A 22,969-nucleotide genomic window follows, 5' to 3' on the forward strand; every position below is an offset into this window, starting at 1 on the left:
ATATATATATATATATATATATATCAAATGTTTATGTCATGACATGAACTAGAAACCTATGGTTTATCTAACATCCCAATTTAATTGGGTATCCAGAGTTTTTATTACCACAGCCAACAGCCTTATTAGCTATAATTTTAATCTAATTGAATCATCACGTTGATTCTTAGTAACTGAGTTGTTTTTCCTTGGTCCCCATTTCATTAGCTGATATGGCTCATGAAACAATGACATTAGACAGCGAAAGGTTCCAAAGTGGTTGATGTGTTCTCCTGACAAAGTTGTATCTTAAGTGGAACAGATTTTTACAAATCTTACAAACCTTTTCTGGCCTATTTCAAACCGCTGAGCTAAGATTTTAGTGTCTTGGTGAGATTTCTAGTCATCTAATCCAGTTGATTTTTTAAAAATGTTTTTTGAGACAGGGTTTCTCTGTGTAGCCTTGGCTGTCCTGGACTCACTTTGTAGACCAGGCTGGCCTCAAACTCACAGCCATCCACCTGCCTCTGCCTCCCGAATGCTGGGACTACAGGTGTGCTCCAATTGAATTTTTAAACAAACACAAACAGCATTCGTAAGTTAAAGCCTTTTAAAATCTCACTCAAAATAAGCGAGCGGAGATAATCCACTCACTTTAAATACCGTTACACTAATTGGAAATGACATGTTCCCAAATTTTGCTCAGGCATTTCCTGTCACAGCAGAGTCTGGCTATGTGACAAGGACAGGACAGGAATATCTGCCTTGAGGGAATATTCTGTTTGAACTACAAGGAAAGATATTTCTCCCTGGTGGCTTGGCCACCTGCTGTATGGACCCTGAAGAAACCCGCTGTTATTTGTGTTCTCTGTTTTCTCTGTGAAGTTATTAAGTTATCCACACAAATTCATGTGTGCTACCTTATGAAAGTTGTATGTTTTAAGTACCCATTGGAATTATAAACCAATTATAAAAAATAAGCAGTGAAATAAAGGTTAATGGCACCGTTTCTTAAAATTAGAGTCATTCTTCAGTTTTATAGTTCTACAACTAATTATTTTGCTTTTATATAACAGAATAATTAGTTGTGAAGCCATAAAACTGAACAAACTATTTTCCATTCCCTTTGGAAAATTAAGTATACTGCCTAGTCATTTCAATTCACTTAAAACAAGGGTTATAAATAACTTCCAGAAATTTCCAAATTGGTAGAGATTTTAAGAAATGTGTTATGTACCTACATGTCTTGTACATACTTCTGAATTTTCAGACTAAAAGCAAAGGGAAACTGTTTACTGTCAGGCTAGAGGGAATGTTTGTTTGTTTGTGTGTTTGTTTGTTTGTTTGTTTGTTTTTGTAAACACCATCCCAAAGAAGTTTCATATGTCTTCCGTATCATTTATGTGGTAGAACACAGGAGAAGTTTCTTAACGTGTTCTTCTCAATAAGCTTTATCTGTAAACAGTAATTCGGGGTGGGGGCGGGGAGCCTTCATTTCTTTGTAACTTAAGTAGGCAAATGATCATATATTTAAGAGCATCGGGTTTGCCACAAAGTTTCCTAATCTACTACATCTAAATCCTGGCCTTGGAGATCACTTAGAATTTAAGACCGCGTTTTCCTCTAGTCTAGTAACACCATTTTCACATAAATTCACTTTAAAACATAAGATTGGACGCAAACGATGGGCTATTTCCATTCAGCTGTAGCCCAGTTAATGCCCTTGAAAGGAAACTCTAAGTGGAATGGACGTCTTTGTAGCAGAGTGCCTGAGTCTCAGAGCTGAGCTTAGAAACACGCATGCGTGCTGTGAGAACTAGGCGTGGGGTTTCGGTGTTTTTCAGACGGTAGTGTAGCTGGAAGTCTAGGAGCGCTCCCATCCTCTTCTGTGTCCTGTTCTCTGACAGCGCCAGCCCAGTGATCCAAGGTGAGAGCACCACAGGAAATGAAAGTTAGAGTACCACTTTGTCAGATCTTTAATGCACCTCTTTCTAGAAAGACACAGATTAGAGGACGTCACTTGGACCCCGACACTTGAGTCAAGCAGCTGTTCTCCTGCAGTCTGAATCAAACCTCATTGCCTTAGGCTGATGGTACACTATAAAATAAGAGGACACCCTACACCAGCCCCCAAGCAGGAAGCACTTCTCTGAGCCTATCTTGTGGCTGTAACCTTGTTAGAGACACTATCACCGCCACCTTCCTCTCATAGCAGGTAGGCTAGCAATTAAAGAGGGCACAAAAGCTCAAGTGTGTAAGGTGGACCAGAAGGCTGCAGTCCCATAGAATCATGCTTTTCTTCAGTCTTTAAACTAGGGTGTTTGCCGGGCGTGGTGGCGCACGCCTTTAATCCCAGCACTTGGGAGGCAGAGGCAAGGGGATCGCTATGAGTTCGAGGCCAGCCTGGTCTACAAAGTGAGCCCAGGACAGCCAAAGTTACATAGAGAAACCCTGTCTTGAAAAACCAAACCAAACCAAAACAAAACAAAAAACAAAAACAACTAAGTGTATTTGATTTTGTCTTTCATTCTAAGTGACACTATTCTATCGATGCTTTGTCTCAATAGGTGTTATGTGTCTAGCAACATTAATGAGTTTATAGAAATATTAATGGTATACTCAGGAATTTGATTGCCTTTCACCTTTCTTTGGATTCATTTGAATCTTGGTGTGTTATTCTGCTGCTTGTGATTTGTAGACAGTGTGCACCACTTAAATATAATAGTTACAGGCTCCAGGCAAGGAACTTAATAACTTTACCTTAGTTTATAAGAATCCTAAAACTGTAATATAAAAAAAATTGATTTCCACAGTTGTAAAAACAATTTATGAAAATGAATATGAAGGATACATTGATAACTGTGGCTTTAAGCAAAACTTAAGGCTGTACCCTTGTGCTTGGAGGCAGAAGCGAGACAATCAGAAGTTCAAAGTCATGCTTGGCTATATAGAGGGATTGAGACAAAGCTAGGGTACATGAGACTCTGGTATATATATATATGTGTGTGTGTGTGTGTGTGTGTGTGTGTGTGTGTGTACACATAACCCTAAATTGAGTTTTTGTGCGTTTTATTAAAGCCACCACTATACATATCTGATCTGTTAGACTATAACATATATAGCATATCATATATAGCATGCACATTCATAATAGAACCTTATAGACATTGACTCTCTGATTCTACCTTGCTGAATAGGATTAAACTTAGAGGCATAAATAAGCCAGTGATTCATGGTTTCTATGTTCCCCAGGCTAAGATATATTCTCGGAAAACCTGTAGTGGTTTGATACATTGTGATGAATAACTCAGGTCTCAGTATTGTGAATGTAGTCTGATTATTCCTCTGGTCAATAAATATACAAGAATATATGGAGCCAGGTACCATAACAAATACCTTCACATTCTTTAATAATGAGTTTTTAAGTATGAAGAACTGAGAAATCCATTAACAACTTATGACACTCCTAGTTAAAAGCCAACCATCTACCAAGTAATAGTGCACACTCTAGTGTGCTGAACTTTGGATCACAACACTGTCCATTTGCCCTTTGATTCTCCTCCACTTGTTCCAGTGATAGCAAATGCACATGTCTTTCTGCTCCTCCTGCTCATGAGTTAACTGAGTTGCGTGTCATTTTCATGTTTCACAAAGGTGCTGGAAGCTATTCTGACGGATTGTAGTTTAAGTCAATTGCAAACAATGATGCTATTTGGCACTCACATCTCATTTTTATGTGAATACAACATTTATTTGTCTTGAACAAATAGGTAGTAGATGAATTGATTTCTAGAGTACATGTGAGTTCAGCTCTGTAGAAGACTGTTATCTCGTTTCCTCAAGTGGCTGTACCATTTTATATTCCCACTAGCAAATGCTTGAAAGTTTCCATTGTTTGATGTTCTTGCCTACATTTTATATTGTTCATATTTTTTTAAACTTCACACTCTAGTGCGTTTGCAGGTTGCTATAATTATTATTATAAATGTATTTGCCTCATGACTATCTTTTTGTATTTTCCACACATGCATACACATCTTCCTTGATGACATGCCTACTCAAATAGTTTAATGATTCTAATATGATGGTTTTGTATTAGCCACCTCAAGAGGTCTTCAGAATTTCTGGATAGGAAGGGTTTGTCTAATAAGTTAGTTTCTTACAATCATTTTCTCCCAGACAATTTGTCTTTTCATTTCCTTAACAGTACTTTCAAAGAGTTCATTTCTGCTTAAAAAAAAAATAACTGTTTTGGTTTGTACTCTATTTCTTGTTCTTTTTATTAGCAATTTCTAATTTCTAATACACAAAAGCATAACTCCCAGCATTGGGAGACTTAGAAAAAAAAGCAACTAAAGATAGCATGATTTTACATAAGAGTTTACTTTAAAATATAACATTTGGAACTCTTGGTCAAGAGTAGCAAGAAAAAAAACATAACTTTGCTGACTTGACTTAAGAAGATTAATTTTTTATTTATGTACGGATGTTTTGCCTACGTGTATATCTATGCACCATTGGTGTGCCTAGTGCCTGTGTAAGCCAGAAGAGGATATCAGATCCCCAGGAATGGGGTACCTGGATAGTTGCGAGCTGCCATGTCAATCCTGGGTACCAAGCCTGGGCCCTCTTGAAAGACATGCCATGTTGTCCACTACCACTGAGCTATTTCTCCAGTCCTCTAAAAATACAATTTTCAGTATTGCACTAGGCAGAGGAATGAGCAGCTGTGTGGAGTGCCACAGACTCAGGGGCCCTCAGCAGTCACATCTGATGTGTACACACTCGCATGCCCTTTCTCTGGAAGTGGACAGCTGCAGCTCCAGCTGGATAGACACACACTGGTGAGGGAAATGGGAAAGAACAGTGCTTTCCTAAAGGCAGCTCACTTAGTTCTAACTGAGTTGTCCCTGAACCCAGCTGAGTCACGTGGCTGGATAGAACTGTGATGGGGAGATGAAATGCTGGAACTGTTAGCTGAGCAGAGAAATGTCCAAATAACATCAAAATACAAGACACAATTAAACTATTCTACTGTAATAGAACCAAAAGGTCAAAATGTAGCTTTAAGCGCAAGAGAAAATTCAGCTTGCAGCCTGCTAAGCAGCCACATGTTAAGCACAGCAGTTTAAAGATTTTGGTTATGCATAGAATAGTAATAATGGAAATAAACACTGTCATAACTAGAGTATACTATGAATACTGGGATATGCCAACAAAGCCAGATACTTTATCTCTCCTTGGCTGCCTGTTTGGTACATGGTGGAAGATGAGGTGCACAAATGGTAGACTGCTAACGTCTCCTGGAGAAGGGATTTAGCATGAGAAGTTCCCACCCAAGCCTGACAATTTTTCCTTTCTCTGTGTATTGTTGGGAATTTTCAAGATTGAGAAGTACACACTGAACGCTTTCATTGTGTGTTTAGCTTCTGTACAACTGAGAACTCAAGAGGAAAACTCTTCACATATTAGAATCTAAGCTGCTTAGTTTCACCTTATCTAAATGGCAATGCTATCGAGGTCTTAGTTGATAAACGGAAGTCAAAGTGTAGGTTCTACTTGTATGTAGTGGCTCGCCTCTCACTGATAAAATTCTATACCGAAAAGTCTATCTGCTATTCAGAAAAAAAAAAAAAAAAAAAAAAAAAAAAAAGAAAAAAAAAAAAAAAAAAAGAAAAAAGAAAAATGATGTGTAAGATAATCATGAGAATTTTAAATAGCAACCAGGCAGTTTAATCCCAGCACTCAGGGAAGCAGAGGCAGGCATCTCTGTGAGTTCGAGGCCAACCTCTTCCACGGAGAGATTCCAGGACAGCCAGGGTTACACACAGAGGAATCTTGTCTCCAGAAACAACAAACAAAATCCAGAGTTTCAAATAACCACTCTGTGATGAAAATAATGTTCTCTCAGTTTTTGGAAAATAATTTTGTTTTTCAATGATTTAGTACAGAGTACCATAGAATAACTCAGAAAAGAATGCTAGCTGAGCTCATGATTAACTGAACTTTCTGAGCCAACAGACCGCCATCATGTCATTTGTATCTAATTGACTTAGCTGTCTAAATCTTTAGCAGCTTAGAAAGAGTGCTAAATGTTCAAAACGTCATGGGATCTGTGAGAGTATTTCAAAGTCAGGAAATTGCAGAAATGGAAGTAGAAGGTAGAACAGCATTAACCCTTCTAGCAATGCTCTCGCTTGCCTGAGAATGAAACCCATCCTGCTCAGTGGGTTGTGCCTACAAATGCCATAGCACAAATCATCAGACATCTGAGACAGGGACTTCAGAGGGTAATAAACCCCACTTTGCTTTGTTAATTGTTTTCTCTTTTGCCTTTAAGAACCCTTTCTGGGTAGCTGGCAAAATGAGTGTCTTTCCCTGACAACTTTCCTCAAAACAGACAAATGTATTTATAGATGTCCTTGACACAGAAGATACACAAGGATAAGTCTTTTCCCTTGGAAAATGAGAGGCACGGGAAGTTTATTGGGTGATACAGCCGTTGGAAACAGAGTGGGTATCTCAACACTTTGGCCTCGCTGGATCACTAGACTGTGTTCCTTACTTCATTTTTAAAGACCAAGTATTTAGAATGTCCAATGATTTGTAGAAATAATAAAAGAAATGGATTGATTTCTCTTAGTATGCTAGCATTATAAAATGATTAAAATGCTATCCCACTCTTGTTTGGAGTGGTGGAGCTTTCAGATACAGAATTGCTGTCTTGTTCATTTTTTCAGTGACCACAGGCATTGTCAAGCGTCTCCTGGAGCACAAATTTGTCCCCAGTTGAGAAGTACAGATGTCCATAGACTGTTTGTCCTGGGAACATTTTCCATAAAGAAGTCAGGGTCAAATAAGAGCAGTGTCAAAAAACAAAAACAAAAGACAAGACAAAACAAACAAACAAGAACCAGCAACAATAACAACAGAACTATTAGCAAACTTTTAGTTATTTAACTACACGTGGCAAATACTTATGTACTTATCCAATCCTCATAAAAGACTTGAAAGTTACTCACCATTTTAAGGCACATTTTTCAGTTGAGAACATCGAGCCCCAGGGAAATCAAGCACTTAACTGGCTAACATCAATCAACTGGAAATCTTCACAGCCAGGGTTTGTTTCCAAGCCATCTCCAGAGCCTGGGAAATTATCTAGACAGTTCTGTCCCTTTGGAATGCCAGTTTTTAATTGAAAATTCAAATTTGTATATTAAGGATAACTATTTTTAATCTGCAATATTTACTAAGTATTTACACTTTCTCACTAACAAAAAATGACCTTTTGTCTTAATCAGTTGATGTCAGGATTTTAATTATTTGCTAAGTGATGGTCTTTCTAAACATCTGTGAAAGCAAGCAAAGACATCACTTTTTTGGGGAAATCTAATCAACATTAGCCCCCAGCGCATTCACAAGGGCGGGAACCAAAAAGGGAGAGATGGAACCCTGCATGAGGCAGGTGGAAAACATTTAACAAAGGAAATGAATCTTGAATTCAGCCTTTGAACATCCAGTTAAACTTTGGTTAAATAAATGCTTGCCAGTCAGAGAAGTATTTTATTCAGAGTTCCAAGGATGTTCAAAGATCTGGACAAGAGGATTGGTTTGCTTTGTTTTTTTTTTTTTTTTTTTTTTTAATTTTATTAATTTATTCAGATTACAACTCAATTGTTATCCCATTACTTGTATCCTCCCATTCCTCCCTCCCTCCTGCTTTCACCCTATTCCCCTTCCCTAGGTCCAAGACCAAGGGGGAAATTCTCTCCTACTGTATGGTCATAGGCTATCAAGTTTCATCTTGGTAGCCTGCTTATCTTTCCCCGAGTGCCATCAGGCCTCCCCACCAAGGGGAGTTGGCCAAATACAGAGCACCAGAATTCATGTCAGAGTCATCTCCACTCTCCACATAACTGTGGAGGATGTCTTGTCCATTGGGTAGATCAGAGTGGGGATTTGATGTTTACTACTTGTGTTTGCACTAACCAATGGGTTTGCTTTGTTTAGAGAGGTGCAAGGGCCAAGATTATAGAAGAGGCTATAACGAAAACCAGGCTGGGTTCTACACAGTGATCTGTGGCCTGGCTTTGTCACTCAAAGGTAGTAGATATCCAAAATCACACTAGACAAAGTGAGCACTTGACCAGGCAGTTGGAGTGAAGGGTGCTGGTATGGTGAGACTATGCAGATGAACAAGGGGCATTCAGCAAGAGATAATGAGTTGAGGTGGACAAAAGGCTCAAAGGAGAGAGTGGATTAACAAGAGAAGCAAGGCAAGGGGTAGGAGAGTGCTTCTCTTAGTGAGCTATGAGAAATAATAAGTAGAATATATTGTGGAAGAACTGAGGAAGCATAATAATGTACTTTCAGGGATAATGGTTTGGCAGCCATTTTGGAACCTGCAGAATATGGAATAACATACTTCTGGATCTTCTCACGCCATCCAGATTTCCCACAGAAGCTGAACACCTGAATTAATTAGTCAAGGGTTAAGGCCACAAGACAGACTCTAAGTTGCATTACTATGACTCTAAGCTAAGCCATTGCAACAGTTCACCTCTGGAAACACCAGCTGGTTATTGGCTAAGCTGGGTTAGTATTGGTGGAGGCTCAACCCAATGTATTTGAGAAATGGGAGCCACTTAAACGTGTTGAGAGGCATTGATCCCAAATCTTAGTAAATGGTTGCAGAGTGGTGGATTAATCTAATCTTGTGCACTTTTTAATAATCCTTGAATCATGCATCTAAAATAAGAATAATTATAAAGAAGAAATACTCTTTTGGCCTTTTGTGGCAGTTTTTTTCTACTTCATTTTTTCAGAAAATTATTAATGGTTCATTCCTCCCTAAAAATTAAAATTCTCCAGCATAATTCCAAATGGACTTTTTAATCTCTATGCACTAAGTGATAGATTTTATAACTTCATTATTTAAATTCAAAATAAGCATACAGTCTAAAATTTTGAAAGGTTTATTTTCCTTTAGCCAAGTATCTTCTTCAAACTATCCCATTAAGAGTCACTCCCCATGCTGGCCACAGTGATGCCTGCCTCTAATCTCAGCACTCAGGGAGGCAGAAGCAGGTAGACCTCTGCGAGTTCAAAGCAGGCCTGGTCTACAAAGCAAGTCCGGGGAAGGCAAGACTACACAGAGAAACTCTGTATCAGAAAAAAAAAAAAAGCAAAACAAAACAAAAAGTCACTTCCCATACTTCAGATTTTATAAGAAGAAGCATTTTTTAAATCACGTACATAAAGATTTTTGTGATCTCCTCACTAGACTTTTAGAGGGAACAGTTTTAATTTACTATGCTTTAACAATTTATTCTACCGTTGTGTCTAAAACACTAATTAGTTGTGTTATCTGCTATTTAAGGAGTGTCATTAGGAGCTAGGTCCCTTGAAGTTTTATTTCAAATAGAAAGAAGGAAGGAATAAAAGAAAGAAAGAGAGTGAGTGAGAGAAAGAGAGAGAGAGAGAGAGAGAGAGAGAACCTACTTAGTAAACACTCCTTCCCCATTTTCCAGATCACCAAAAAGACAGAAAGTATTGTGAAACACAGCCTCATAATTCCTCTAGGTGCAAATGGAGTCCATTAGACAGAAAACCCTACCTGATTTAAATGACCTCCAGGTTTATCTCATCCTTTCTGTTTCATCTCAATTTTATCATGTACCACTGTATTACAAAAGCTTATACATTACCCAACATGTTGAAATTTAAGTCAAAGTAAGACTACTGTTATCTTTAGCTTGGTGGACTATCGATTATTTATAAATTTTTGGCAAATTCAAGAAGCAACTATCCATGTAACTTAATAACTTATTTTTACAGGTAGAAATCCATACATCCATCCATACATACATACATCCAAAATATTCAAAATAGGGCTGTTGTAGTTCATAAATATGGGAAGATTAGAAACTTCTGAATAAATGAAATTGCCTTTACTGACCTAACACACACACACACACACACACACACACACACACACACTAGGGCCTATATTTGGTTCAAATCAAGATAACTGATTCAACCTGTTGTAATAGAGAGCATCCTTGCTACAATGACAATTTGTCCTCCTATCTATAATGAAAGAATTGATATTCTTAATATGTTCTTACACACTCTTTTTTTACATGACATTTTAGGTGTATCAATACATGCATGAAACGATTACTGTTAATGGCTGCCCTGAATTCCGTGCGAGGGCCACAGCAAAGGTAAGATTTGAATAACTTTAAAAGTACGTTTGACCCCAGTGATGTAGTAATTGACTGTGCGCGTGTGTGTTTCAGGTATTCTCGTGTGTACACTGTAAGAGAATTTAGACCTCAGTGGCAGCCCAGAGTCTAGAACCAGTACTACTTACCAGGTAAAAATCCTAATGGAAAAATTGACCTTTTCTGCTGCTTCTGTAGCTTAAGGAAGGAGAATGATTTCATTAAAGTCACTAAATATCCATTTGGCACAAGCAAATCTGCTGCTTCACTGTATCAAGTTCTACCTGGCTTCTGGTACATCCTGCGGATGCAAAAGAAGCCGTATCCTATATAAAGCATGAGACCTCATTTGCACAGGCAGAAAGCCCTGATGTAAGTTAGGCATGGAAAGGCTTCACCTGGCACCTCTGAGCCAGCATTCTTCTTCTTCGTATTCAGCTGGGTACTGTGTAACTTCCTGAAAGTGGCGATGACCTAAAGGAAGGCCTGGCACCTCTGTGGTACTGAACACTTTTGTTCTTTAAAGGATCAAACCCAGAGATAATAGAGGTCCCGCTGAAAAGGATACAGAAAAAGGATCTTGAAATTGTCTGCAAGATGGATCACTAGGAAGCAGGAGTGGTAATCTAAGGTCACCCAGGCAGCTCGTGGTTCACACATACAGAAATGTCTTAACAGAATGCGACTTCCTTTGTAAGGGGCTCGTGACTTTCTATGAATGCCAAAAAGTGAGAACTGAGATTAATCAGAATTGTTTCATTCAATTCCTTTGTGTTATATCATCTATTCTTTGATTTCTCCCCTGATACTTTCAGCTTTCATTCCGTAACTAAATACTGTGGATTTGTAAGGTTTCCCCTGCCTTTTTTTTTTTTTTCCTTTCCTAACCCGGGCAAATAAATAGAGGCTATGATTACCATTACATCATGCTTTGCTTGTCCTGAAGTGGAACACACTCAGAAAACTGATCCCGACGTGGTTTAATTAAGGGGAAAGTGAGTTTTGTAGTATTTTCCCTTTCTCATTTCTTACTCATGGAGAAGAGCAGGAGATCAACGCAATGTTGCAACCGCACAATATTTTCTTTTCTGGTTGTTTCTGGGCTGTCTGCATTGCATCCATGTCAGCCATTAAAACCCCTGCATGCCAACAGGGTCTGCATGAGCAAATGCATGTAGCTAAAACCAAGCCATTATTTTCCATGTCGTTCACTTATCTTCTCATTAAATGCAGGTGGTAGCAAAATGCTAAATTGATGTGATAATGCGGTGTGCGGACAAAGAATGTACAGTAGTTGGAAATCAATACTTTCACAGTGTTGAGAGTAAATCACTTTATACTAAGCATCTAATCAGCTGTGGTTAAGGCAAGCTAATGGAAGTGGGATACAAGAAGCAGGCAGAGAATCTTTGCTTGATTGAAACTGCTATTTTATTCCTATTGGGTGGGAACTGATGGTAAGTTGATCTCTTGAACTGAAAGAAACTAACACATCAATTTAAAATGGAAACTATGACCATAGTAAGTAAAATTTTGTATACATAAGTACAGTGCCCCAAGCTGTTCATTTTTGCCTATGAACAGATGGTACAATGGTACTACCTGAAATGTTAGTGTATAATTAAGAAAGATATAATTGGTGACCTAATGAGATACCGTTCATAGTAGTGCAAAGTATGGATATGAGTAACAATAATATCTTTATAATCTAGTACTTCATTTTAATTTTTATTTTCTTTAAGGCATCCCAAAATTGAAAAACTGAGAAACATTTTATTTTTGTTTACTAAGCCAGTGTTCAGCAATAGCAAGATAACATGCATTTTCATGAACACACATATATGTATTCATTCGCATACAGAAGTGCTTATCAGCTTGCTGGATAAATATTTATGAAGATATATGTGCAGGCAACAACTTAGACTGTGTACCATAGGAAAAGCATGGTACAGTCTGCTCGTGAAGTGTTCATGATTGACATGCTTTCAATAATTATGCTAGGTAATATGTGTATAAATATTTGGAGTCTTGGATCAAGATTTCCACGTAGCTAATGAAATGCTGAAAGATTTTACATTGGTTTTGACTTTGGCTTTATATTTCATAGTAGATAAGCCTTACGAATGTAGAAATAGCCAGGGGAAGCTTCTTCCTTCTGCAGGAGAATGCTAGAGAGATGTCTGAGAAGTTTCGCCCTTAGTCTTATCTGCCTTGGTTTTATTACCAAAAGAACATCTTTTCTTCCAGGCAACAGTGGCGGCTTTTGCAGCCAGCGAAGGCCACTCCCACCCTCGGGTAGTCGAACTGCCAAAGACTGATGAAGGCCTGGGTTTTAATGTCATGGGAGGAAAGGAACAAAATTCTCCAATTTATATTTCCCGCATCATCCCCGGAGGGGTGGCTGAAAGACACGGAGGCCTCAAAAGAGGAGACCAGCTGCTATCAGTGAATGGAGTGGTATGTTCATAAAATACTCACAGATTTTTCTCCCTAATTACTTTCCCTCCTTCCTCCAATTATTATAACCAATGTTGAAATTATAGTACAGATAGAAATTTTATATCCATATCCAACCAGTTTCCTGAACTTGGAAGAGTAGAAACCTATAAAGGCAGTAATTTTATATTTTTATGGCTCATTTCATCTTGCACAAGTATGATAAATATCAACAGTTGAAAAATCATGTCAGAACTTATCACATAGATTTTCCCTGTCAGAATGCTGTGATTCAATTAGTGTTCAGAAGAATATAATTTTAATGTCATTTTCATCCCAGATTTCTATAAGCACTTGAGTTTGAGTTTCTGTTTTAGTAAGTTACTAAGTGAGTTAGTTGGTTGGTTGGTTAGCTAGTTAGTTTGTTCATTTGTTTCAGTGTTAAGCATTGAACCTAGAACCATGTGTATGCTAGGCAAGTACTACAGCACAAAGACAGACCCCATGCCAAGACATAGCTTCCTGTGAAGAAAATTTACTATTTCTCCTTAGCTTCTACTTGTATCAAACATAACCAATCTAAGATTACAAATTTCAGAAATATAAACAGGATTTTATCGAAATATACTTACCCCTTGACCTAAAAAATTATTATAAGAACAAGATTTAATATGTAAACTAGATTTGGTTTCTTTGAAGCCATATTGATTTATGCTCAAAACACCATATCTAACATATATTTGAAGTAAGATAATTGGTTGATTGCCTTTGTTTATAATTTTTAATTTTTTAAAATTTTATTTTATTGATTTATTCTTATTACATCTCAATGGTTATCCCATCCCTTGTATCCTCCCATTCCTCCCTCCTTCCCATTTTCCCCTTACTCCCCTCCCCTGTGACTGGGACTGAAGGGGACTTCCTCCCCCTGTATATGCTCATAGGGTATCAAGTCTCTTCTTGGTAGCCTGCTATTCTTCCTCTGAGTGCCACCAGGTCTCCCCATCCAGGGGACATGGTCAAATATGAGGCACCAGAGTACATGTGAAAGTCATACCCCACTCTCCACTCAACTGTGGAGAGTGTCCTGTCCATTGGCTAGATCTGGGTAGGGGTTTGAAGTTTACGGCCTGTATTGTCCTTGGCTGGAACCATAGTTTGAAGAACATTATGATAGGCAGATTTGGGCCCAGGGGTCCTGTTCAAATTATGTTTATAATTTTTTTAAAAATTAAAACTTATAGTACAAAGCAGTGGTTTTATATTAACAAAACTATTCATTGATCTCTGCTGTTCTTAATGAACATCAAAACTAAACGTTCATGAATACTTTATATGATCATTTCAATCCCCGGATAACCAATGCCTCTACTTCCTCAAGGAGGTAATGCTTTGAGATAAGCATTTTACTGACCTTTCAATAATTACCACTTTTCAAGGCTCATATCAAATGATAATAGTAGAGCCAAGCTTTTTTAGTAGAAGACTCTGAGCAGGGTCAAACATTATGATACACAGGTTGTTAATTTATTGTTTCTCTGAGTATACTTTGCAGATCTAAAAAAGAAAAGTATAGGTTTAAAAATACGAAGAACATTAGCAAAAAAAAAAAATCCACTCATATATATGCATAGTCACTGTAGTTGGACAAAGCAACCATAACCAGCTATGCCATCCGTCATCAATCTAATAGGTAAATTGACTTTGAACTATCTATCAAGGGGGCAAACAGCCTCTGCTTAACACACACATTTACAAGGAGTGCAGCTCTAAGTGCTTCACAATCAGGCATCCATTCTGGCAGTGACCTCATGATGAATTTGGGAGCACTGCGACAATGAAATCAAACAGACCTGTTGTTGTTTTTTTTCAATAATTGATTTATTTATTCACTTTACATCTTGGTGGAAGTCCCATCTTTCTTCACCTCCCAGTCTCACCCTCTCTCCCCATCACCCTTCCCCTTGCTTCTTCCACAGAAAAGGGGAACCCTCACTTTCCATCCACCCCAGCCCATCATGCCCAGGACTGAGCATGTCTTCCTGCCCTGTAACCTGGCAAGGCAGTCCTGCCAGGAAGAAGTGATCAAAAAGCTGGCAAGAGAGTCCATGTGAGAGACAGCTCCTGCTCCCCTTACTAGAGGACCACATGAAGCCTAAGCTGCCCATTGCCTACGTCTTTGTAGGGGCCTAGTTCCAGTCCATGCATGGTCCTTGGTTGGTGCTTCAGTCTCACAGGCCCTTTTGGGCCCTGGTTAGTTGGCTCTGTTAGACTTCTTGTGAATCTCCTGTCACCTACAGGTCCTTTTCTCATTCTACAAGACTTCGACAAGACTCCCTATGCTTTCCCCAATGTTTGCCTATGAGTCTCAGCATCTGTTTTAAGATGCTGCTGCGTGGAGCCTCTCAGAGGGCAACTGAAAACATAGTAGACAATCCTTAATAGTATCAGGTGTTGGTTCTTTCCCATGGGGTGGGTCTTGAATTGGGCCAGACATTGATTGAACATTCCCTCAATCTCTGCTCTATCTGTTCTATCTTTACCCCTGCACATCTTGTAGGCAGAGTGAATTTTGCATTGATATTGCTGTGGGTGGGTTGGTGTTCTCTCTCTTGTCTAGTTAGAGGTTGTCCTCTTCAGTCTCTTTGGCCTCTGGTACTAAGAGTCTCTGTTAGAGTCCCTCTCATATCCTCTCATGAGCCTACTCTTACTTAGGTCACCGAGATGTCCATGTCCACAGTTTCTCTCTTCTCTACAGGCCTTCTGTCCTCCTGCCCCTGCTCTCTCCAGGTCTGATCTTCACCATCATATCTCTCTGTGCTCCGTCTCCTACCTTGTTCCTCTCATTAACCAAAACATCTGTCTATTCTATTTCACCTTCTGAGTGAGGTTTAAGCATTTTCCGTTGGATCTTCCATGTTGCTTATCTTTTTTGAGTCTGTGCATTGTAGTATGTTTATTCTGTACTATATGGCTAAAATCCACTTATAAGTGACTACATACTACGTATGTCTTTCTGGGTCTAGGTTACCTCACTCATGATGATCTTTTCCATTTCCACCCATTTGTTTGCAAATTTCATCATTTCTTTGTCTTTAATATCTGAGTCAATTCCATTGTGTAAATGTACCACAGTTTGTTTATCCATTCTTCAGTTGAGGAACATCTAGGTTGTTTCCAGATTCTGGCAATTACAAATAAAGCTTCTATAAACATAGTTGAGCAAGTATCCTTGTTGTATGGTGGAGTATCTTTGGGGTATATACCCAGGAGTGGTATAGCTCCCAGAAATAAAACCACATACCTACAGACACTTAATTTTTGACAAAGGAGCCAAAACCATCAATTGAAAAAAGACAAGATCTTCAGCAAATAGTGCTGGTCTAACTGGATGTCTACATGTAGAAAAATGCAAGTAGATCCATATTTATCACCCTGCACAAAACTCAAGTCCAAGTGGATCAAAGAACTGAACACAATACCACTAAATCTATTAGGGAGGAGCCTTGAACTAATTGGCACAAGAGAACAGGAGACAGAACATCAACAGCTCAGGCTCTAAGGCCAAAAATTAATAAATGGGACCTCAGGAAACTGAAAAGCTTCTGTAAGACAAAGGATACTGTCAACAGAACGAAATGACAGTCTCCAGATTGGAAAAGGGCTAATACCCAAAACATTAAACACAAACAAACAAAATAACCCAAATTTTTAAAATGGGGTACAGAGCTAAACAGAATTCTCAACAGAGGAATCTTAAATGGCCGAGAAGCACTTAAATGCTCAACATCTTTAGTCATCAGGGAAGTGCAAATCAAAATGACTCTGAGATTCCATCTTACACGCATCAGAATGGCTAAGATCAAAAACTCAAGTGACAGCACATGCTGGCAAGAATGTGGAGAGAGACGAACACTCCTTCATTGCTGATTGGAACGAAAACTTGCACAACCACTTTAGAAATCAATCTGGCGCTTTCTCAGAAATTTGAGAGTAGGGCTACCTCAAGACCCAGCTAACCAGATCAGGTTTTACTACTCAGCGTCCATATTGCTACAGACTAATTGTGCCTAATTGGGAGCCTCACCATCTAAAAGGCAGGCAGGCAGGCAGAACAGTTACTAGTTATAAGGGAACTGATGAAAATGAGTGAGGTAACACGTCTACCAGGAATCAACCTCTGATCATTTGGTCATATACACCTTTGATAAGTAATTGTGACCACTAAAGATGGTTGAGGTTTTTAAAGTGCCAGGAATATTGCTTTTATTGATTTGGTGAAAAGTAGACCTTAATATAAACAAATTAGCAGATTTTTATTAAGAAAAAAGGAGCAATCACCTCTATTCTGTGAAGCGAGTGAGGTTCCACTCCTCTGTCCATTTGCATTTTCCAATCATAAACTTGAAAGAAAGATCCACTTGAGTCAGATGGAAATATTCCAGGGTTAATTTTTTTCTCCTAATATTCAGCCTCAGAAAACCAAAAACGTTATTAAGCATACAGTTTAACTTTTATCCTGTGTTCACATTCTTACTAACTCCATGTACAAGGCTTTTACACCCTATTCGTGTTTCCAAAGACTCTAAATTTCACAATTATCCAAAAGTTACCATTTACTAGTAGTTTCCATTTAAAAATATAATATGTTAGTTATCAAGGCACTAATTTCAATAAAGTCAATTTCTGGCGTAGTTGGCTAAAGAGAAGACACAGTCATTTGTTTATTGCCATCAGTGCTCATTCTTGTCATGGCTACAGTGTTTCTTCAGACTTAGCGCTCGATTACTGTGCTGACCCCCACCTGGTTTATTAAGCTCCCTGAGTGACAATTTAAATCATTTCACCTCCATATAGCAACCAGTAGCAATTACTTATTTTAAAGTGTTTAAGAGTGTATAAGATCATATATACACATATATCTATGGAACAACAACTAATGAGAAAAACAGGTGATGTGAATTTGAAAGAGAACAAAGAGAGGTATATAGAAGGTTTGAGAGAGAGAGAACATGGAAGGAGGGAAAGATTAATCTAAAGTATATAAAATAAATATGTATTTTAAGTAAATGTTTTAAAAAGCTGTATCCGTTTTACTGTGTGCTGATCTCAAGATATTTTTATTTCTCAATGTATATTTTATTTATTATAATTTATTCACATTACATCCTGATTGTTATCCCCTCTCTCTTATCGTCCCATTCCCATCCTCCCTCCCTCCCCCTCTGCCTATTCCCCTCTGCTAGACCTCTGGTAGATGGGGCCTTCTGCCCCAACTGTCAATAGCCTATTAAGTCTCATCAGGATAGCCTGGCTCCCCTTCCTCTGTGTGCCCATTAGGCTATCTTCCCAAGAGGCAGTGACCAAATCGTGGGCACCAGTGTGCACGTCAGAGGTTCAGCAACAGTCTCTCCCCTCCCCAACATGGAGAACTGGCAGTCCATCTGTTATATCTAAACAGGAGGTCTTGGTTCTCTGCATGCATTGTCCTTGCTTGGTGCATCAGTTTGTGCAGCCCCCCTGCGTCCAGATCTCAAGGCCTTGATGGTTCCCCTGTGGAGCTCCTGCTCCCTCCTGGACCTTCCATCACTCATTCTTCCCTACACAATAAAATACTATTCAGCTGTTAAAAACAAGGACATCTTGAAATTTGCCAGAAAATGCATGGAACTAGAAATGATCATCCTAAGTGAGTTAACCCAGACCCAGAAAGTCAAGTGGATATTAGCCCAACATAGATATCTTCAGAAAGAGTCTACCCAGCAGAGGATCAAGACAGACAAGGGGATAGAAGCTGGCCTCTGGGTGGAGTGCCAAGAGTTGTAGGGAAGGCATTTTTTCTATGATGAGAAACTACATGGCTCACTGCCCTGCTCCTAGTTGCAAAAATAGTAGTTAATATGATTTGAGAAACCTGGGCTTTTCTCCCTGGTCCAGAGGTCATTTCAGTAGAAATAATTTCACACAGGCCATGGTATTTAGTACAAATAAAATATATTAAATAAAATGGGGATAAGGGCCCTGTAATTGAAAGAAAAAAAAAAACTAAGTGGTTGATTGTTATGCCTGCTTTGAAACAAGGTACAACTTTGGAAGATTCATGGGGAAGATTTTCAGAACATATTATTTTAAATTGAGACTTTTAGAAAGACAGACGTGAGTTGAAGGGGTGAGGCGAACCTTCCCTTTAAAAGGCATTGAGAACAATTACCTACTGAGCTAGTTAAAAATCAAATTATCTAATGGATGGAAGAATCTTACACGATGTTTCTAACAACATCATCCTTTTTTGTTATTTTTATATCTTGGTTACATTTAGAAAGGAAATGTCATATCTTGAAAATTTTATCATTTCATTAACATATAACTGATGACATAAGATGCAAGATAATAAATGGAGAAAGAGGAATCAATAAGTAGAAATAAAGAAAGGATGCAGCAATTAAGCAATTGGGGTTTTTCTTCTTCTTCTTCTTCTTCTTCTTCTTCTTCTTCTTCTTCTTCTTCTTCTTCTTCTTCTTCTTCTTCTTCTTCTTCTTCTTCTTCTAAGTCAAAACAGAAGCAAAGTCATAATGGCTCAACTCTCACTGAAGGAATTTTTTTTCTTTATCATTTCTGGCTAGAAAAGAAATTTCCCATGGGATTCTTATAAATGAAACAGTAAATCATTTAATATAGCTTCATTGAAAGTACAGAGTCCTTTTGTGTGTGGCTACTTCTTGTGTCAAGCCTTAGCAAAAACTAACAGCTGAATTAAAAGTTAACATTAATAGGAGGTCAAAATGTTACAGTTAGAATCTATAGCTCTGTAATGATCCACTTCTCATCATTTTATGTGCAAGTGTTCCCTCAAGGACTACTTCTGAAGATTGCAGCCAGTGTGGCCCCAATAGGGACAGTAAATATATATAGTGATAAAGTCAAGATTTTTTAAAAAAATCTCAAAAGATGGCATAATAGGCTTCACTTCATAAAGCTCTTCATGAAATACTGCTCAGATGCCAGAAATCGAGTATATACAGAATCAGGGAGGCGTGGCTAAATATCTAAGCTTGAATAATCAGATATTAACTGATTTTAAAAGCAATATAAAGTAGATTGGGATGAAATGAAAAAGGGAAAACCAAAACTGTGTTAATATCTTTGTGGGGACATTGATTCAAATACCTTTGATAGACTCACAAACTGTGCTCCACCTCTTGAGTGTGGCATGTTGTAGTCAGCCCACACATTACAGTTGCCTGATCTAGCAAGCACAGCCGTAGCTTGGCCTGCTTCCCTAAAGTGCACATCACTGAAGGATTTAAGTCATTTGGTGCAGAGAAGAGAACACGCTGGAGAACAACAGAAGCAAGACCAGTGATTGAAGGTCTCAGGGGAAGCACAGTCCAGCTTTTATAATAAGAACTTTGTATACTTGTAAAGCTATCTAACCAGAAGTAGACTCACCCATAAAGAGTATGTGCCCATCGTCTGAAGTTTTCACAAGAGATTAGAAGACCACCTGCTAATCGATATTTCAAAATGCAGGTACTGTGTACAGAGTTGTATCAGGCTCAAAGGTCCCTGCCAACTCTGTGAGTCTGATTTTATAGCTTCAAATGAAATTTTTGGTGAGTCCTGCAGTATACACCAGTTCTCCAACACATACCACCCTATATTCTGAGGCTGAAAAGTAGGTACAACCTATTGTCTATGGATCCTGGTTTTGACTTATTGCCTTTAAATGAGACAATCAAAAGTTTGTGTCACTGTACTTCATTATGTTTAGAACCTTATGGTATTTATGCATGTTTACATATTGTTTTTCCATTGGCTACTCAAAACACACACACACACACACACACACACACACACACACACGATTATGCTCAGACAAAATCAGTGACCCTCAATAAACACAAGAGGTGAATGACAGTCTTTATTGTGATGCTAATTGACTACCAAGTGTAATGTGCAGTTACTTGAAAATCAGTGCCTCAAAGATTATAGAGAGTTTTGGGTGAGTATTCAGGCAGCAAACTGTCTCCATCATCTTCTCACTTGGAAAGCTACTAACCTGCACTCCCAGCAAACTCAGGTAATCAAGTTTATTCCTTCTCAAGTCTCTGAAGGAGTTGAAGACCAGGTAGCTTAGTTTTACAGTGAAGCTTAGTTGTTTAGGGGTTAAGATGCTTTTAGGTCTAGATAGATGTGTTAAGTTGATAATGATCACATGTGATGGAGATTAATTTACAGTCAGAATTTTAGATGTACCAAGATAGGAAAGATGTTATTTTCAAGAGTGTTAAATACAAATAGCCAAAACACTAAGAATGTAACATTTATATAATTCCTGGTTGCGTCATGGTTCTTCTTGCTATAGGCAGTTTATTATATATATGTGTGTGTAATAATATAAATGTATATGTAAAAAATTTTAAAATGTTTAATTAAAAAGAAAAGAAAGAAAATCAATCCCACTTAAATCTGAATAAGTTCTGTTGCTACATCAATGCCAATTCCCTGGGGTTTATGTTATTTTTATAGTCTTATAAGATGTTAATATGGAGTAAAGCTTGATCAATGGAGAGATCCCTGAATATTTCCTCACCTTTATATAAAGAATCTATAATCATTTCATAGTATTTTTTAAAGGAGAAACTTCCAAACAGTCATCCCCAAACACAATAGCATAATAGTACTATTGAGACAAGAGGAAGATATGAACAAGGTACCAAAGGACAGAAAGAAAGGGAAAACAGAAGCTGGAGAACTTTAGTCTTATACCCTACAGAGAAATCTCACATCCAAACATTGCCTCAGAGCCCTCCTGGCAGGACAATCACAATTACATTTGCCTCACTGTGTAGTTAAACCTAAATCAAGTTGTTGGTACAGTGTTTGCCCACCACTAATTACTCTTTAAAGCATGACAGATGAATGAATAAAGATGTGGGAAAGGAAGAGAATAAACGGTTGTCTTGGTACCTGGCCTTTTTCCCATTTTATAAATGTGCATGCCAAGTTAAGGGTGAGATTCTCAGTCTGAATTAGCTGCACAGAGTGCTGTCAGCTGTGCCGTGAGGATTAATCAGGAATTTGGGCTGTGACTGGGATTGTAGCTCAGTACTAAGGAGTTTGCCGAGCATATAAAAGGCCCTGAGTTTGGGGACCCAGCACCAAAAAAGGAAGGATGAAAGGAAGGAAGGAAAGAAGGAAGGAAGGAAGGAGTGAAGGAAGGAGGGGGAGGGAAAGAAGGAAAGAAGGAAGGAGTGAAGAAGGGAGGGGGAGGGAAAGAAGGCAGGAAGGAAAGAAGGAAGGAAGGAAGGAGTGAAGGGAGGGAGGGGAAGGGAAAGAAGGAAGCAAGGAAGACAATTAGAACAATAAATTTGAGCCTGTGTTAAGTTATAGCTTCCCAGTGGAAAAAGTAGAATTTGAAGCTTATGCCTCTGTTCCTAGAGTGAAATTTACAAAATAACCAAAGGGCCTTTTAATTCTCATGAAATATACCAACCACAAGATATTTCTGCAAATTTAAGTCTTACAATTGAACACATTCACCATGCACAGCAATGGTTTTTCTCAATTGCCTCATGTCCAGCCCAAGAACAGGCCCAGAGCATAGTTGAATGATGCTTCACAAATATTTTTGGATGCTAGGCACCACATAAGGACTTTACATAAAAATTTATTATTTTCCTCATAATGATCTTCACTGTCAAGTGCTATTATATCATTTCCTTTCTACAAATGAGGAAACAGAGAGATCTGGTAGCTTAGCCAAGCTCCTAAAAACAATCATTTGGCAGAGCTGGAGTTTCTGACACAGGCCTTTACAATGTAAAGTAAATAAATATTATAGCCATAAATAACTCAGGCTTTCATGCATGATGTAGAAAAGACCAAGACTTCTTAGCCTTTATGGGCTTATACTTCTGGTGAGGAGAAGGTAAAAGGTTTTCCTCAGTTACTCATTTCTGACCTTTCAAAAGTTACAAACCACAGGAAAGGTCTTAATGGTATGAGCAAGAAGTGCACTTTAATTCAAATGTCTCGGAGTCCCGGGGAGTGAGAAACAAACATTCGGCCTGATTGTGTATAAAATCCTTTCATAACTCCGTAGACCATCTTTGTATTTTTTCCTGGGTACCTCAGTGTGGCCCCAACAGCCAATCAGCTTCCCTCAGCTAGCTGAGCACCACTAACTCACAATCACTGTGTGGATGAACAACATATTTGAGGCTTAGAAGGGTTGACACTGGCAAGGGAAGCAAAGGACTTTGACCCTCCATTTCCCTGAGGGCTGGGGATGAGGATCCCCAACTTAATTTGAGGCTTCCAAGGTC

At 38.5% G+C, this 22,969-nt stretch overlaps 1 protein-coding gene across 6 annotated transcripts in view; it reads left to right on the plus strand.

Moving 5' to 3' along the window:
- Lin7a (lin-7 homolog A, crumbs cell polarity complex component) overlaps positions 1 to 22,969 on the plus strand; it is a 137,902-nt gene that overhangs the window by 89,323 nt on the left and 25,610 nt on the right. For 2 of the 6 annotated variants that reach the window (XM_051139928.1, XM_051139927.1), the window contains 3 exons: positions 10,134 to 10,205; positions 10,281 to 10,357; positions 12,453 to 12,662. In XM_051139928.1, coding sequence (XP_050995885.1) covers positions 12,546 to 12,662 — 117 coding nt within the window. In that variant the 5' untranslated portion in view covers positions 10,134 to 10,205; positions 10,281 to 10,357; positions 12,453 to 12,545. Of the gene's footprint in view, positions 1 to 10,133; positions 10,206 to 10,280; positions 10,358 to 11,165; positions 11,663 to 12,452; positions 12,663 to 14,941; positions 15,061 to 22,969 lie in introns of those variants that run through there. The other 4 variants (XM_051139922.1, XM_051139923.1, XM_051139924.1 and 1 more) reach the window with 3 other exon arrangements.

This window comes from Acomys russatus, chromosome 31, assembly GCF_903995435.1.
Source record: "Acomys russatus chromosome 31, mAcoRus1.1, whole genome shotgun sequence".
NCBI lineage: Eukaryota > Metazoa > Chordata > Mammalia > Rodentia > Muridae > Acomys > Acomys russatus.